This window comes from Sorex araneus, chromosome 9 (genome assembly GCF_027595985.1).
Source record: "Sorex araneus isolate mSorAra2 chromosome 9, mSorAra2.pri, whole genome shotgun sequence".
In the NCBI taxonomy this organism is placed as follows: domain Eukaryota; kingdom Metazoa; phylum Chordata; class Mammalia; order Eulipotyphla; family Soricidae; genus Sorex; species Sorex araneus.
This window is the reverse complement of record NC_073310.1, coordinates 2,097,892-2,115,573: the sequence shown is the minus strand read 5'-3', so window position 1 is coordinate 2,115,573 and position 17,682 is coordinate 2,097,892. Positions and strand designations below refer to the sequence as shown.

General features: G+C 61.9%; 2 protein-coding genes across 6 annotated transcripts in view; one reads left to right on the top strand and one right to left on the bottom strand.

The window, feature by feature from the left end:
• Positions 1–359: 359 nt before the first annotated feature.
• CCDC92 (coiled-coil domain containing 92) lies at positions 360–17,665 on the bottom strand. 3 transcript variants are annotated; one of them, XM_055147635.1, is made up of 4 exons: positions 17,528–17,665; positions 3,204–3,350; positions 2,625–2,666; positions 360–1,522 (listed from the first exon to the last, which is right to left on the bottom strand). In XM_055147635.1, the coding sequence occupies exons 2-4, from the start codon at positions 3,331–3,333 to the stop codon at positions 747–749; spliced, it is 948 nt and encodes a 315-aa protein (XP_055003610.1). In that variant the 5' UTR covers positions 3,334–3,350; positions 17,528–17,665; the 3' UTR covers positions 360–746. The 3 variants fall into 3 exon arrangements, with proteins under 3 accessions (XP_055003610.1, XP_055003609.1, XP_055003612.1); XM_055147634.1 differs by lacking the exon at positions 17,528–17,665 and adding an exon at positions 17,238–17,308; XM_055147637.1 differs by lacking the exon at positions 17,528–17,665 and adding an exon at positions 15,973–15,990.
• Positions 17,490–17,682, top strand: part of ZNF664 (zinc finger protein 664) — a 28,128-nt gene continuing 27,935 nt past the window's right edge. Inside the window, exon 1 of one of the 3 annotated variants that reach the window (XM_055147649.1) lies at positions 17,490–17,628. The gene's annotated coding sequence lies outside the window, so the exon portion shown is untranslated. The remainder of the gene's footprint in view (positions 17,629–17,682) is intronic. The other 2 variants (XM_055147645.1, XM_055147644.1) reach the window with 2 other exon arrangements.

Sequence of the window (17,682 nt, the reverse complement as noted above, 5' to 3'; positions counted from 1 at the left end):
GGCTTCCAGTCAAAGTAGCCTTTTACCAGAGTCCCAGAACCTTCCAGGTAGCAGTTTCGAATCAGGCACTTGTGTATGGACCAGCTGTGTGGACAGTGGGTAGGGGAGAGGGGACAGGGCGTCCTTCCCAGAAGTGAGACTGCCCATCCCTCGGGTGTGCACAGCTGGGCCTGACACCGCAGTTACAGGTTTTGTGTGTGTATGTGCGTGTGTGGGGAGGGGGATCTGTCCATCTGTCCATCCCTTGGGTGCTGTAGTGTGTGTCTGTCCATCTGTCCCTTGGGTGCTCTTGTTTCCCTCCCTCCCCACGACCCCCTCCCCTTTAATAAAGGTTTAATAAAAGACACGACAGAAAGAAGGGCGGTTTAGAAAATAAAGTTTGTTGGGAATCTTGAACATTTCGGATAAAACTAAAACTAAGACAAACTATGACCACACACCAGGTAGTGGTGTAGAAGGAGAATCATCATCTTATTTAGTTCCTGACATACACAAGCTGCTCATTCTCGGCCGCCCGGGGAAGGTGGTGGGGCAGGGGCGCTCGGGGGCTGCCCAAGGTGGACGGGCGCTGCCGGCTCGCTGGGGGCGGCGTGGGTGGGCCTGGGCGCGGCGCTGGGCTGTTCTGAGCGGGGGCGGCGCAAGGCGGGCGGGCAGGAGTCCTGGCAGGTCTGGAAGGCGAGTGACATGCTCGGGAGGTACAAAAGGCGCCGCCGCGTCCAGGCGGGCCGCGGGCGCGGGCGGGCGCCTCACACCGTTCTGTCCGCCCCCGAGGGCTTCCTGGCCACCTTGCCCGCGTTCACCTGGTCCACCGCCAGCGTCTCCACCTCGGCGGGGGGCTGCGGGGGCGCGGCGTGCGGGATGCGGTGCGCCACGCCCACGTGCGCCTTGTGCGCCTTGTCGCGGCCCGGGCTGTGCGGCTCGGGGGCGCCGCGGTCCGAGGCGATGGGGGGGATGACCAGCGGCCGCTCCTTGATGAGGTGCACCTCGGCCGACTCCCGCGCCAGCAGGAAGGGCGTGGGGTCGGGCATGGCCTCCACCGGCTCCCGCAGCAGCAGCTTGCGGCCCTCGGCGCCGAACCGGTACACCTCCTCGAACTCGGGGTGCAGCGGCGCCGACAGGCTCTTCTTCATGCGGCGGCGGGGCGTCTCGGGCAGCTTGTCTTTGGGGGGCGCCGGCTTGTAGCTGGCCAGCACGGGGCTCCGGGCCGGGCTGCCGTCGGCCGCGCCGCTGGAGGCCAGCAGCTGCTTCTTGGCGGCGTGCAGCTGCGCGGTCAGGTAGGCCACGGTGCCGGCCCGCTGCTCCAGCTCGCCCGTCAGCAGGCTCAGCTTGTGGCTCTTCACCTTGAGCTCCTCCAGGTACTTCTTCTCGCGCTCCTTGACCGTGTTCTCCAGCACCGCGATCATGGCGTTCTTCTGCTCCAGCGCGGCCACCAGCTCCTCCTTCTCCTGCTCCTTGGCCCGCAGCTCTGCCTCCAGCTCCTCGCAGCGCTGCCGCAGCTCGCTGCTCCGAGACGACCCCACTCCTGCGGCAGGCGGGCTGGGTCAGGGGCGCCAAGGGCGCAGGGGCCCCGGCAGCTCCCGCCTCCAGCGGGCAGGCTGTGGGAGGCCCGAAGCCCAGCCTCTGCCCGGGGGAGGGCACCTCTGCAAGCCGAAGCTGGACTGGGCCGCGGCTGTGCCCCCCAGGGACCCGTCCCCTGCGGATGGCTCCTCCCTGTCCATAGAAACTGCTCCTCTCCTCTGCCTCTGTTTACCTGCTCCCAACAAGCCCCTTCTGTCCGTCTGGAGTGTAATCTCTGGCTCAGACCTGGACACTGGTGTCCCACTGGCCGGGGAAGGTTTCTCGAGTCCCTGCTTGCCAGGCTTCCCAACTTGCTGTGCATGTGTGTGCACGTGTGCGTGCAGGCTCCTGGGTATGTGTGTATGAGTGCACGCATGTGTGTCTGTGACGTCACTGTGAGTCCCCAGAGGACGCAGGGCCCTTCCCGAGGGAGAGCCTCTCTTCTGAGCCCTCCTGACCCCTGACCCGTCCCCCGTGCTGGCTCCTGTGCACTCAGACACAACCTCATTGTTCTTCCCTCCAAGGCCCGAGTGACCGGCCTCCCCCCGGCCCCTTGGCTCAGCCCCCACTGATTCTAGGCCCCTGAGCCGGCCTGCAGCCAGCAGTCCCGATGGCAGCCCTGCCAGTCGCTCCCAGAGCCTGATGAGGGGCAGCATGTAGCCTTGGGCCTCGGGCCTCGGCCGCGCAGAGGGTCAGTGGCCTGGCTCCTGCACGGAACCTGCTGGAAGGTGGTCACACGGGGGCTTCCTCGTGACCTGTGGGTTCGGGCTGGCAGCGGGGGCCTCTCGGGCTCACCCTGCAGGAGGGAGGGGGGCAGGGCGTTGCCAGTGTTGGGGGAGCACATGCGGGGGCACCACCGAGGATGGGCTGCGCACACGGGGTCCTGCCCCTCCCCTGCTTTCGGCCACATCGTCCCCTCCATTATGCAAGGGACATGGTTGTAGAAGAGTCACAGCATCCAGAGGGGCATCTGGGCAGTGTCCACCAGGAGACTAACTCAGCTCCTCCTGTCCCGCGGCACCACCCGGCAGGGCCCAGGGACACACACACCACCGTGCTCCGCTCACCTGCCTGATCCGAACCTTTGAGGGTCAGTTCATAGGTCAGATCTAAAAGGGAAAAGCACTGTGAGTCCTGTGACCAGGCGTACCCCCAACAACACCCACCCTGGCACTGCCGCAGTGCAGGCAGCGGGGCGGGCGCAGCCGGCAAACCAGGCCCGCACAGAGCAGCAGCCCCAGCGGCCTATCAGGGCTCAGGGGGCCCAGAAGGACACGGGCAGCAGCCCACGCGTGCTTTCCAGGAGGGGCTCTTAGGTCGGGCGCCCAGAATGCCTCATTTTTAGGAGATGAGCAAACACTGCAGGGGCAGAGGCGCGAGGTGCGGCCGCGCTGAGGACCAGAACTCAGCTGAGCGCCACTAGTGAGCCCGCCCCGCCCCACCTGCGACACGCCCACCACGCTGCTCCTGCCCAGGCCACGCCCACCGTATGACATCACCCATGCAAGCCACGCCCATCGCAGGTACCCACCCCTTGGGCCACACCCAGCACACTAGGCCCGCCCACCCAGGCCACGCCCACCGCCGAGCGTCCACCCCACCCAGACCAGGCCCCACACACCGCACCCCCGCACCGCCGCCCGCACCCGTGCAGTGCTGCTGCAGCCGGCGGATCTCTGCGTGCAGCCCCTTGAGGGTGCCGGCGTGCTCCCGCTGCAGGAACAGGAGGTTCTTCTGCGCGCTGTGCAGCTGGTTCTCCAGGTTCGTGGCTGCCATGCTGACATCCAGATGACCTGCAGGGGTACGGACCTGGTCAGTGGGCAGGGGACAGGCTAGAAGAGGATCCGCCTGCCCACTTGCCCTCCGGGGCTCTGTGGAGTGGGGTGGCCCAAGGTCTGGGAAGGAACCGCAAATCCACAACTCCAGCTCCAAAGAGTGTCCCCCCACACACACACACCACACACACAGCACTTCACAGAGCGGCCAGGGTCACTGCAGGCCACCCCCCCATCCTGTCCTCAGAACAGCCCCTGGTGCAGGGATGGCAGCAGGGGTGGCCTCCCTGAGAGCGCCCCATTGGGCCCCAGGGGCCAGCAGGGGCTGGAGTCTATTCCCAGGCCTGCCCGCCCCCAGCTGCTTGCCCTGTCCACTCTGCTTTAACTGTAACCTGACACCGATGGTGAAGTCAATGGGTCTTTCTGGAAAAGCTACCGAGAAATTCAAGACGGCTAGCACAGCACTTAACGGTGCCAAGGACAAAAAACACAGGTTATTTGCTTCTAAGTTATTCTTGTAAACCGGAGTCATTCTCCTAATTGGCCAGCCGGAGAGCGCCCCCCCCCCCCCCCGGCAGAGGCAGTGCCCTGGGCTCCTGGGGGCCAAAGACGACAGGACTCACAGCCGCTCTGAGGTGGACACACTAGAAGCCTTGGGGCGGTCAGCCTCAGCCCTGAGGGCCCTCGCGGGTGAGGGGGGCTTTCACCCAGGGCCCAGGTGAGCTGGAATTGGGAGGGGCTGAGGGACACCTCCCTCCGGGGCACAGGGCGGCACTGTCCAGGCCGTCCCCTCTGGTCCTGCTCGTCAGCCCAGAGCCACCTTTCGCCTCCACTGTCCACCTTTCTCCTAGGGCCCAGCCCGGCCCCGTCCTCAGTACTCTCGGCCGTGAGCAGCTGCTGGCTGGAGGGATCATGGGAGCTGGGCCCTGCAGCAGTGGCCTGGGTACTGTCTGTCCATCTGCTCGTTCCGGGGAGGCTTCAGGGACAAGCCTGAGGCTGACGGTGGGATCTGCCTGTGTCCTGGCAGGGGCGGGGGGTGAAGAGGGTGACCTCACGTCTCCCCACCCCAGCCCCGGTCTGCTTACAAGCTGACCCCGAAACACGCCTGGATGAGACGTGGGTGAGCGAGCACGGGCGCCCGGACCCTGCATCACTCACGGGCCGTGGAAGCGAGCGGCAGGACGGGAAGGGAGAGGGCTGGAGGCCCCGGCACTGTCCAGCCGCTGTCGCCCTGCGAGGACACCGTGTTCCCGCCATTCCGTCCCGGGCAGAGTCCTGCCAGCGCCATGACTCACCCTTAGCCAACTGTAGGGGGTGGCAGTAGGGGGCAGGGGATAGCTGCACCCCTGAAGGCTGGAGGAGGAGGAAATGGAGCCAAGCCCAGGGGTCTGGTTCAGCCCGAGACCCCGTGCAGGCCAGCCTGAGGGCCTGGGGTGCGCCAGGTGTGGGCCGCAGAGCGACCCTGGCCCACACGGGCAGAACAAGGGGCGCCGGGCTGCAGAGTGGGTGGGGGCCGCACGGGGCCAGATCAGGCATTTTCCCGTGGACATGCCTCCTCCTCCCCGGCCCCGCCCTCTGACCCAGACAGAGCCCCCCCACCCCAGCTGGCTGCCACAGTGGGTCACTGCATCCTGTCCCTGCGTGGGCTGTGCTCTGGGCACCCCGGGCTGGTGGGGACCATGTCCAGGGAGCCCAGGAAGGCTGCAACATCAGTGCTGGGCGCATCAGGGACCCCCACGCAGGGTGGAGGGGGCCTTGTTCCGGCTCGCACGGAGCCCGGGGAAATGGCGAGCCCTGGAGACGACCACAGCCGCAGGCGCGCTCACGTGGGGCCGAGGGCCCGAGGAGCTATTTAGAGGCGAGTCATGAATAAATGATAAGCCGCTCGCATCTGGGGCGCCGCTGGCAGGAGTGCAGCTGCCGGCGGCATCTCAGAGCCATGCACCCCGCCCGGGAGGGGCCGTCTCTACTGGGGCAGTTCCCAGGGGTCTTGCTGCGCCGGTGGAGGAAGGGAAGGGCGCAGGAGTCCCGGGCGCGGTTCCATCACCCGTCCAGACTGGGGCCAGCCTACAGGTGCAGACGGTTGACAACCACATGGCTGGAACCACCAAGGCCGCACACGCAGGACAGGTGCTGGCCTGTAGCTGATGGACGCTGGTCTAGAAGGTTCCCTAGCAAGGTACGGCATGCGGCTTTCCAGGCCAACTGACGGTGAGGAGGCGCAGAGGCCGGAAGGGTCAGAGTTTGCTACTCCTGCCCCACTCCGCACGAAGACGCTCCCGAGGGAGAGCGTGGCACCGGGCGGCGTGAGTTGGAGACAGGGCATGTTCAGTGACGGGGACCGTGGGCTCCCTCTAGCCCTGCACCTTCTCCTCGGCCGCGTGTATCTGACTTGGAGCGGGGTGAGGTTCCACGGCCCAGCCGCAGGCCGAGCCCTCCAGCCCCAGCCGGCTGCTGCCTGTGTGCCCACGGAGCACGAGGAGAGGGACTCCAGTGACCGCCAAAGAGGGTGGGGACCTTCCTCCTACGTGCAGGGAGTGAACAGCCGGGCAGGGGCCCTGCGAGGCCTTAAAGGCGTCTCATGGTCACCCGGACCTGACCACTGCCGCCTGCCCGTGAATGATGAGTCTCTGAGAGCGAGGGACCGTCAAACGGGCAGGCAAAGGCTGTTCAAAGGAAAAGAGAAACATCCCCTCCTTTTGAGGGGCGAGCTCAGAAGGCCAGGGCCCCTCCTGGCCACCCTCAGGCACCCAGGTCCACGGCTCGACGCTGCTCAGATCCTGATGGGGTTCCCGGGGCTACCCGGCGGTGCTCGGGGTCCGCTGCACACCAGGCCTGCGCCTTAGCTGTGCTCTGGCCACTGACAAAGGGACAGAACGCTGCGTAGCAACCAGGCTACGGGAGTCATGTCACACCCCTTGCGGGTGGAGATGGACGATGTCAAGGTCAGGGAGAACTCAGCAAGGGGCCACGTCTGGGTTCTAGGCCTGGTGGAGTCCAGCTCAGGGCCCTCCAAAGCCCTCCGGGGTAGACCTGCGACAGGTGTGGACGGCACCATGGGGGCCGGGGACCCCTGGGCTCACTCCGGTAAGGTGCCCAGAGGGATTCTGTCCTTCTACTTCGGAGAAAGTCCCAGGGAAGGGAGTGGCAGAGCGCATGGCCGGAGGGGCCATGCTGGCTCTGCCTAGACCCCCGACCCCCTCCTCCCGCCCCCAGGAACCACCCCACCAGCCTGGTTTCAGAAGCTAGCGCTGAAAGCACCGGCAGGCCCCAGAGGCAGCCGGTGAACTCACAGGCCCAAGCGGGCCCCGCCCAGCAAGCAGAGGCTCCTCTGCTGGCCTCGTGGGCACTGTGCCCCCCGCCCAGCTCGTGGACAGGAGAGAAGCTTCGCGCGTGATGACCACAGCCCCGGCTGTGCTTCTGAGGCCAACAAGGCATTTCCACACTGCAGTGTGTCAGGCAGCCGCTCCGCTGACCGCCCTCTGCGGGCTGGCGTCCTTACAGCATGGCTTCGGGGAAGGGCCATTAACTGCCTCAGTGCAGGCTCTTCCCTTTATTGCCACAGACGGGAGAGAGTCATCACTTCGGGAGCTTAGCAGAAGACACTCAGCTACACTCGAGAAGGCGGTCATCACGCACAGGGACGGGAATGTCCGTGTCCGGGCGCTGCACCTCCTCTAAGTGAACCCGCACTCATTCTTTCCCTGGCCTAAAGAGGAAGGAAGGGTGTCAGGAATCTCAGAAATGGCCAAAACAATTGGACAGCCACGTCAGTGCCTCTGGTCCCCGTGGGCCAGGCCTTCCATTTCGGGTCATTCCCCAGCTCCAGCAGTCCCCGTGGGACATCCGCTGACTGGGCATCTCTCCGGCTAGCAGGGCTCGAGGGTGTGCTCAGCCTTTACCTAGACTGCTGGCTCCTGCGGCTTCCTGGGCGACAGCCTCACCATGTCCCTCCGGCTGCCCGCCCAGGGTGCTCGGAGTTCACAGGGACACCTTGCCCGCTGAGGGTCTCCTCTCGTCGAGCACCCTACGCTGTGTCCCATCAGTGAGGCCCTACGCCGATGACATTTCAGAGTGGCTCCCGCTCTCTGTGATGTCAGGGCTCGGAACTGCCGGAACCCTCGTTCCAGTCGTTACGGCAGCTGCCTGGGGGGGTGTGAGTGACGGCAAACGCTGTCCACTGATTCCTCCGATGTCCAGAAGGGCTGGCACGGACCCCGACAACCCCTCAGCTCGGTGGCCCATGGCAAGGGGGTGAGTGACAGGGACACGGGGCTGCCTGGGGCCTGAAGCCACCAAATGTGAGTCACGAATTGTTCCAGTGGCAGAGGCCAGAGCTGATGTCCCTAACCCAGTTTCAGAGAACACGAGAGGCGGCATCCCGGGCCGGGGCCCGAGGTGTGGGACCCCAGGCCTCGGCACCTGCCTCCCGCTCCCCACTGGCACCGGCACCGCGGCCTTTGTTTTGCTTCCTCTCGGGCTGGGCCTCCTGCTCCCACAGCGGGATTAATTATAATCCTGGGTGCACGAACATTCTTGTGGGGCTTTTTTTTGCTTTTTTTGCTTTTTAGCCCACACCCGGCCCCAGCAGTGCTCAGGAGTTACTCCTGGTTCTGCACTGAGGAATTAATCCTGGTGGTGCTCAGGGGTCCAGATAATATGTCAGAGATTGAACCCAGGTCAGCTGTGTGCAAGGCAAATGCCCTCCCCACTGTGCTCTGGCCCTGAGCCTGGGGCCTCTTTTTATCTGGCTATTTTTAGTCCGTCGTACTCAGTGCCCACACGGGGGGACCCAGCAGACCTGGTGTCGTGCGCCCAGACTTCCCAGGGGCAGCCACAGTCTCAGCCACGAGTCAGCTGCTGCGATCGGTCCAGTGCTGGCTCAGTCCCGAGGCCGGCAGGGGCTGCTGGGCTGGGCTTCTCCCTGCTTCAGAAGTGGCCGCCCCTCGGAGTGTGGGGAGCTTGTGTCGCCCCAGACCTGCTCTCGGTCTTGCCTGGGAGTCCACCCACCATTTTAGTGACAGTGGGGGAGGATGATGTGGAAGAGAAAATACTCAAAAGCTTTCTGGGCGGCTAAGGGGAGGGCTCCCAAAGTGGTGCTCCCCAGGGCAGTCCAAGGATGTGGGGGTACTCGGACCCTGTGGCGCCAGGGCAGCATGCGGGCATGCTCAGGGGACCCAGGGTTGGCTGTGCGGGAGGCACAAGCGTCGCCTCCTGCACTTGTCCTCCAGCCCTGCAAGGGGAACGCACCCCCTCGCAGACACTTGGCGACTGTCCGCAAGTGTCTGCCCCACTGCACGGTGCCAGCCTGCCGCCTGCCCCGGCTTTCCCCTTCCGGGGGAGCTCCAGTGCAGGAAGCTAAGCTGGGGAGAGCCCAGTCTGTGGGTGGCGATGCCCGAAGAGCCGCCACCAGGGGGCCCTGCCGTGGGGCAGTGTCTGTGGACGTCCACGGCGCGGGGCGGAGGCTGTCCCCTGGGCTCCGGGTCCAGGCTGCAGGCCTGCCCCTCCCCAGACCTCACTGTCCTCCTGCGGGAAGTGGGGGAGGTGCCCGTGGAGAGGAATCCAGGAAGGCCACGGCGCTCCCCGATGCCCAGTGGCCACGGGGCCACCTGAGGCAGCCGCACAGGAGCCGGGCACGAAGTCTTTCATCTTGCGTCTGCTGGGAGTAACCCAGCCGGGAGTGGCGCTGTGCGGCCCGGGCGGCTTCTGGGGCAGCGCCGAGCTCTGCTCCCGCGGCTGGCCTCCGGGGCCGCTCCAGCACGACTCACGCGGCACAGTCAGACGCCGCAACGACCCGCTGCTAACTGTGCCAATCGCCCGCCGCCCATTTCATTCAGTGGCTGTGCGGCATTTAGCACGACCTAAAGCCAGGTCATTTCTTTATCTTTCTTCACAGGACTGGGAGGTAAAGGCCACAGGAACAAGGGCTGCTCTGTTCTTCCCTCTGTCCCCGGTCCCTGACATGAAGAAGGACCTGCCTTGAGTAACTGGAGCTGGCCCTTTAAGAAAGGGATCTTTTTCCTTTGAATCAGCGGTATTCTCCCTGGCCATTCCCTGTCCCCAGTGAGTATCAGTGAGCTTGTGTGTGAGAGGGCTCTGACCCCATTAGGACAGCTCTTCACGTGTGTCTCTGGGGGACAGCGGGGCCCACGGGGCCCAACCCTCCCGCCCCGGACACAGGGATCCGGCTGCTTCTGTGCGTCTGTGCAGAGTGGGGCGTCGAGTCTCCAACGCGCTGTCTGACCAGGGCCGCGTACTCGCCCCCGGGACAGGATCTGCAGAGAACCAGTGTGTGACTCGTCAGTGGCAGCACCATGCCACAGTGCCGGTCACAAGGACTGTGCCCACGTGCTGTGTGCAAAGCCAGGTTCAGTTTGCCCACACAGACCCCAAACGCAACCTCACAGAGCTCGTGCCGGGCTTCCCGATGCTGTTCCCGGCAGCGAAAGGTGGGGCATGCAGGCAGCCCGGCGAGTTCTCCGTGACGCTGGCTTTGCTCACTCCAACAGTGATCCCTTTATTTAGGAACGTCCCGTGGGAAGTGTGCGCCTTGCACGAAGGAGACCCGGGTTCGATCTCTGGCGATGCAAATCAAAACAGAGAGTTTAAACCCACCATTCTGGGGTTGGAGCCACAGGACAGCAGGAAGGGCCTTTGCCTTCCATGTGGCCAAACCAGGTTTGATTCCCGGCACCCCATATGGTCCCCTGAGAACTGCCAGTAGTAACCCCTGAGCACTGCTGGGTACAGCCCCCAAATGAACAAAAAACAAATAAACTCCGTTTGGAGCCACCCCAATGGCCAGAAATCAGGGGAGCCCAGGCACTCAGGACTGTCACCAACTGTTTTCATTTGCCCTTTAATGTCGCAATTATTGTAACAGGCTGGCATCGCTCCTCCTCCTAAATGTGCATTAGAGCTTCTGCCCTCTGCTGTGGACTCAGACAAATGGCCGCACCTCCGTGGGGCTGCAACCTGGTCACTCAAGTGCAAGAAAACCACAGGGAGAGAGAGCCGGCAAGAGACCCTGAGGGCATCGGTGCTGGGCGGGGGAGGATGGAGGTAGCCCTCTGCGAGCTGCCAGGGACAGTGCGTCAGGCACCTGCTCAGTGTCCACTGCTGGGCACACAGTAGTGCACAGAGTGGCGGAGCATCCCAGGGGACTTCCCTGTGACTAACGCTGAGCCTGAAAGACCGGGTGGGCTTACAAGTAGGGGGCTGTTGGGCTGAAGCGACAGCACAGTGGGTAGGGCGTTTGCCTTGCACACGACCAACCCCAGGGTTTGATTCCCAGCATCCCATATGGTCCCCTGAGCACCGCCAGGAGTAATTCCTGAGTGCAGAGCCAGGAGTAACCCCTGAGCACTGCCGGGTGTGACCCAAAAAGCAAAAAACAAAACAAAACAAAAAACCAAGTAGGGGGCTGTTCTGATAAGATGAACTTGAAGGAATGGTGAGGCCATCAGGGCAACCTGGACAATGGGGAGGGAGTTTGCCCTGCACACAGACGACTGGGTTCTATCCCCAGCACTCCATATGGTCTCCTGAGCACTGCCAGGAGTGATCCTGGAGCGTAGAGCCAAAACTCGGGCCTGAGCACTGCCAGGTGTGGCCCAAAAACCAAAACCAAAACCAAGATGACCTGGAAAGACCATTCTGGGCAGTAGTGAAAATATGATCAGAAAAGGCTGGACTTAAGCTGCACGTTGAAAGCTGCTCAGAAAGGCTGAGAAGACAGGGCATGTGGGAAACAGAAGAGTCTGGGGCCTCCCCAGCTGTGCTGAGGGACCGGAGGGCTGAGGGTGACTCCCGGAGACAGTGCTTGGCAGCTCAGCCCTGCTGGTAGTGCTCAGGCCTGGCTGTGCTGGGGCAAGGGGCTACGGTGACAGGGACCGACCTTGGTACTGGACCTGCAAAGCTCAGTCATCTAGGATGGAACTTTTCATTCCTATGAATTTGCTTCTTTAACTGGCCCTTACTTCGTAACCCACTGCGTAACAATACAACTGAGGGCCAGAGAGGTAGTCCAGGGGGGAGGCACCTGCCTTGCGGTGGCCAGCCCCGGTTTGATGCCCGGAGCACTGCCAGGTGTGGCCAGCCTACCCCGCCCCCAACATTACAACTGAAACTAGAGAGTTTCTGGGGCTTGGCATCAGCGTTGACACCTCTGGGCTGTCCCCACCAGGGAAGTGGCACCCCAGGCACGAGTGGGCACAGCCCTGAGAGGCTGGAAAGGAGAATTTTTGCATAAAAATGAAATGAAAACGGAACTTTCCATGTTCCTTATGCTTGCCCTGTCGAGTATTACTTAAAAGTAGGTAGAGCTAACCCTGAACCGAGAGCTACCGTGAACTGCAATCTAAGACACTGGCATCTTTATAACCTGTTGTTAAAAACCTTCAGGCAGTATGACATACTATGTTAACCCATACAAGATTACTTCCATCAGCTTTTTTGCTTGTGGGGGGGGGGGTTACACCTGGTGGTGCTCAGAGCTCACTCCTGGCTCTGTGCACAGGGGTCATTCCTGACAGTGCTCAGGGGCTACTGGCAGCACCGGGGACAGAACCAGGGTCAGCTGTATGCAAGGCAAGTGTCTTAACCCCTGTGCTAGTCCAGCTGAGCAGTATTTTAAGATGCTACATTTCTGTGACAAATTCTTAGCATCAACAATTATACTATTCTTCAACATAAATAAAATATATTGTCTAAGTTCCCTAATTTCTTTGGGAATTAGGTAATTATCTAATAATACACATTTACAGATTGAGACAATGGAGCCCCCAGCCCAGTGCTACCACAAATGTCATTAAACACATCAGACGTCCACAATACACTGAGGGGTGGGGGGCTGGCCACACTCAGGCTCTGCTTCCAGTCCTGGCCAAGGCAAGCCCCCTAGCCCCGGGCCACACCTGAACCCCCCCGAGACTCTGTCAGCAGGGAGGTAAGCGGGTGGGCTTTCCCTCGGTGCCCTCCAGCCTCAGCCGCAGCCAGGGTCACTCGCCACAGCCTGCTGGCAAGCAGCACTCTCCCGTCACTCAGCATCTGTCCCCGACTGACATTGCGCCGAGCTTCACCCTGCAACTATGGGGGACCCCGAGGACACCCCGAAAGCGTCACACTCAACGCTCAGCTCTGCCCACTGGTCCTGACTCAGGCTCGCCTGGGCCCCCGACATGTGCCTCTGCCCTCCCCTGTGAAGGCGTGTGGCGCTCCCGCCTCCTGTCAGGGCCATTCCTGACGGCAGCACCTTCCCCACTCCCACCCATCGCACAGTGCAGAAGCTGAGGTCTGGGGGCTTTCTCCTGCCCCCTCCCAGCCCTGTGCCTGTGGGTGAGCAAGCTGACGTTGCTGGGGGCCTCAGGGTGGGGACTGAGCCACGGCCTCACACAGACCAGGCAAATGCTCTACCATGGAGCCCCCACGCAGGCTACGGGAATGGCCGGAAGCAGCTGCCGGGTTCCCTGGGAAGGACCAAAGGACTGCGCTGACTCCGGAAGACAAAGCTCGCCCCCAGCACCCCTGCTACTCTCCGACTGTGACACCGAAGGGCAGTCACAACTGTGTCTTGTCCATCACTGTGCAGGACTTAAATATTTCTGAAAACTGGATTTGTTCCCACATGCCACAGCCACTGTCATCACTGAACCAGCGTTGGGGACTGGACCACATGCGACAGCTGGAGAGGGAGGACACAAAGGGCGTGTCTGACGCCCAGTGCGGCAGGAGCCTAGGCCCCTAATGGTCACCATTAGAGAACCAGACTGGAAGCCATCAGACTGTGGGAACGCCACGCCCGTTACAGGCATGGAGCCAGCACAGACAGCCATGGTTTTCACGGAACCCTGCATTTACAGCTCAGTGCTCCCACTTGTAGGCGGGCTATACTTCTGAGAAAACCAGCACTGTAACGTAGGACTCACGACAGGTCCCTGCAGTGCTGAAGAACGGGGCTCGGGGCCTGGAGCGACGGGACTGTGGGGAGGGCGTTTGCCTTGCACACAGCTGACCTGGGTTTGATTCCCAGAATCCCGAGCCAGTAATAACCCCTGAACATCACCCCCAAAACTAAAACAAAAGGGCCTCAACACGCCATTGCACAGACCCGTGTGTTGAGTTGAGGGGTGAGGCTGTGTTAAGAAGCAGGTTGGGGGGGCTGGAGAGATAGCACAGCGGGTAGGGCGTTTGCCTTGCACGCGGCCGACCCGGGTTCAAATCCCAGCATCCCATATGGTCCCCTGAGTATGAGTACCGCCAGGGGTGATTCCTGAGTACATGAGCCAGGAGTAACCCCTGTGCATTGCTGGGTGTGACCCAAAAAGCAAAAAAAAAAAAAAAAAAAGAAGTAGGTTGGGGGTGTCAGAGCAACAGAACAGCAGGGAGGGTGCTTGCCTTCCAACTGAGCTGGGTTGTCTCCCGCACCCCGTATGGTCCCCCAAGCACCACCGGGAGTGATCTCTGAGTGCTGAGCCAGGAGTAAGCCCCAAGCACTGCTGGGTATGACCCCAAACAAACAAAAGCAGCAGGTTGGGAAGCAAGGAGCAACCCCCGAGCAGAGCCAGGTGAGACCACCCAAAATCAAAACATAAAACAACACAAAAATCAAACAGGCTGGGAAGGAAATGTCAGGAGCAAACAGAAATGGACTGGACGCAGGTGTGGGCGGCTCGAGCCCCCCAGCCCTCCACAGGGCTCTGCGGGCCATGCACCCTGGGGGATAACCAGTGCGCTTCTGCTCAGGCTCTCGGGAATCTCCGAGAACAGCCCCTCCAAGCCTCTTTCCAGCAACCACAAGCACAGACAATTTGGACAGAGGCGTCAGAGGGGTCTGTTTCATGGTAATAGCCCGAACCACCACCCCGTCCCCCCAGCACACTGGGGTGTCAGGGACGCGTTCATGGACCCGGGCGGGGCCACTGCACACCGCCTGTCTGTGGTGGTGGGCGCGGCCAGGGTGTTAGCCTCCTGCAGGCCTCTTGTCCTGCTCTTTTTAACACCTGATTTATTTTTCTCTAAGAATAAAAACTAGTAAGATTTTCTTGTTTGTTGTTATCATTGGAAAGAAGAACTTTTGTGGTTGTTTGTTTTTGTTTTGGGGCCATGCCCAAGTGTCCTACCTGCTGTGCCATCACCCTGTCCCCCAGAATGTGAAGCTTGGTACCCCTTCACAAGTAAAACAAATACCTGATGTATCTTTCGTTCAAAGTTTGAGACTCTGTCTCAACTTCTCACACCCTAATTCAGCTGGGGGATAAAGGCACAAAAACCCGAGACAAATTCATCTGCTAACAAAGAGGTGATTTTAAAGATGACGTAAGAGGGTCGAGAGAGAGAGAGAGAGAGAGAGAGAGAGAGAGAGAGAGAGAGAGAGAGAGAGAGGCAGACAGACAGACAGACAGAGAGACAGAGACAAAGACAGAGAGAGAGACAGATTCAGAGAGAGAGTGAGTGAGCAGGGAAGGTGCTTACCCTGCATGCGACCAACCCAGGTTCAATCCCTGGCACCCCACAGGTCCTCAAGCCTCACCAGAAGAGATTCCTGAGTACAGAGCCAGGAGTAACCCCTGAGCACTGCTGGGTGTGGCCCAACCCCTGCCCCCGCTCCCACATAAATAAGAAACAAAGCACTCGGAGACACGAACCAGAATAGATCCAGTTTCTCCCGAAAGCAGGGAGAGCAGAACAGCACTGGGGTGACTCAGCCGCCTGTCCCCAGCAGGCTCCACTCAGACCCTGGTGTGGAAGCACCGACGGGTGTTCTGGGTCCGCAGGGCTGCTGGGACCCCCGTACTCCGTCAGGACAGGTCAGCCACCTAACTGCTGTGACTGTGAATGGAACAGGACTCCTGTCGTTGACAAAGTCACATTCCCTGAATAATTTAGTCCAAGCATAAAACTCCAGTTCACGCATCTTATCTATCCACTTTAATTCGACTTCTAGTTTTATTCCTGCTGCCAACACACATTCAAAGTCAATGCAGATATACTGGGAAAAGGTCCACTGGAACTTACTGTAGGTGGCTATGACTGGACTTTTTGCAGTGAAATTTGAGTCATGTTTGAGTAATGAGACAAACAAGCTAAAATGCAGAGCCAGCACAAGAATCAGCCATTAATAAGTACCTTAAAAAAAAAAGAAAATCTATTCACCTTCACCACCGACAGTCTGGCAAGAATGGCATCTCTAGGTTTGCAAGGAGTTTAAAAGATGCCGCTGCTTGCTTTAGAAAAGGAGTTTTCTTCTCGATTAAATGTTTATTACAGAAAATAAAAGCCAAAGAAACACGAATCGGTCATGACTCAAGTCTCTGAAAACAAAACACGATGCACTGCTCCCTCACGGGACGCCCCGGCTGGAGTCAGGCGCAGGGTCCTGCTGGACTCGGGCTGGCTGCTAGCAGCAAACATGCTGAGGTGCAGGTGGGCGTCTGGGGACATACGGAGGCAGAAGGAGGGAGAAAAGAACCACACTGTCCTCCAGTCCAGTTGCTTGAGACCCCGAGCGCACCAGCCGTGGGCGTCTCTGCACCTGCAACAGCCTGGCGGGGGTCTGGCTGCACAGGGAAGAGGGGCCCCTCGCCTCCCTTGATGGGGCTCAGTCACCAGCCACTTCGCCTCTGCACCAAAGTGAACCCACCTGTATTCCTGTCAGTGCGACTCCTTCCTCTTCTGGACTCAGGAATGACACGGGTAAAACCCCTCCGCTACAAAATATGGCCCCCGGTTATTTGAGGACAACTAAGGACACCTCCACGTTCCTGCTCAAGTCTCCCTGAGTTTAAAGGGCAGAGGTGGGAATGTGGAGACGGCTGTCCACACCAGGCGAGACGCGAGCAGGATCTGCCTCAGTCCTCCCGTGCTCCCCGGGAAAGGGGCCGGGACCGGCACTGGGCACTGAATTCGGCAGACACGGCGAGTCTTCATTAATAACGCTGAAGGCGCGCTGTGCATTAGCAACTACTCAGGGCTGACCTTGTTCTACACAGAAGCAAAGGCCCACGTCTCTTCCTGCCCATAATCTGAGAAAATGACAGACACACTGAAAGGCATCGGTGCTGCTGTAAACGCATTCTGTCAATTAGGTAATAAGGACGCTGTCATGAATTTCTCCAACGCATGACAGACGGAACAGTCAAGAATCCGGGTGAGCGCTCCCCACGGGCAGAGGAATGAGTTTTTAAGAGTTAATAACCCCCCCTAATTTCCAAGAAACCCGCTTGATGTATTTACGGTAGGACTATAAAATTTTGATATGCACAACTGCCGTGGACTTTAGATTTTATTTGCACCTCAAAGAAATGTGCTAATTGCGGACGATGCAGAGCAATAAGAACCACCTCACACTGTTCAGCAGTGTTTATGCGGGCCGAAGGATCCCGCCTCGGACCCGCGTTCGGCCAACTGCAGCCGTGGGCTGAGCACACCTCGGGGGCGAACATCACTGGCTGTTCGCCTCTTTCCCTTCACGACCCGCTAGACGGGGGCAATTCTCGGGGATGCAAAACAAAGGGCTACACAACCCGCCGCGCCGGTGCAGACAAAACAGATTTCGGGTTTCCCACCCCCGGCGCGGCCGCGCCGACGCCCGCCCGCCGCCCGCCGCCCGCCGCCGGCTGGGCGCTGCGCAGGGCGCGGACCCCGCGCCCGGACGGACAGACGGACGCTCCGCAGCCGGGACCGCCCCGCGCCGCCACCGCCGCCACCGCCGGGCGCGGCGGCCCGAGCACCCGAGAGGGAGCCGCTCTGGGCGAGCGCGGGGCCGGGGCGGGCGCGCCCCCCTCCCCGCAGACGGCGCCGGCCGGGCCCCGCAATGCGGCGCCGGCCCCCGCGAGGCCGCGGCGGGTCCCCCCGCGCCGGGCGCGAGCCCCGGCCCCGCCGCGACAGGTGCCCCGGCGGCCTCACCTGCGGGCGCGGCGCGCGGCTCCAGGCGGCGGCGGGCGGCGGCGCGGCCGGGCGGCGGCGGCGGCGGCGGCGGCGGCGGCCCAGGGGCGGGGCGGGGCGGCGGGGTCCGGCCCTGCCCGGCCGCCCGCCGCGGGAGGTCAGCCGGGCCGTCAGTCAGGCCGAGGGCGCCGCCCGCCCCGCGCAGCCCGGGCGCCCCCACCCGCGCGCCCGCGCGGTGCACGCCGGGAGCGGGCCGCGGGCGGAGGGGCGGCGGCGGCGGCGGCGGGCCGGGGTCTCGGCGCGGTACTCACGTGGCGGCGCCCCCTGCCCCGGCGCTGGCGGAGCCGGAGCCGGGGCGCCGAGCCGGGGGGGAAGGGCGGCGCGGCCGGCGGGACGCGGGCGCCCGGCTCAGGTGCGCCCGCACTGCGGTTGCCCCGGTAACGCGGCGGGCGGGGCGGGCGCGGGG

Coding starts and splice junctions, on each gene's coding strand:
- CCDC92 (XM_055147635.1), bottom strand. CDS start 3,333: ATGGCAGCCACGAACCTGGAGAACCAGCTGCACAGCGCGCAGAAGAAC. Junction 2,667..3,203: donor GCTGCAGCAGCACTGCACGG/GTGCGGGCGGCG, acceptor TTTCCCTTTTAG/ATCTGACCTATGAACTGACC. Junction 1,523..2,624: donor CAAAGGTTCGGATCAGGCAG/GTGAGCGGAGCA, acceptor CGCCTGCCGCAG/GAGTGGGGTCGTCTCGGAGC.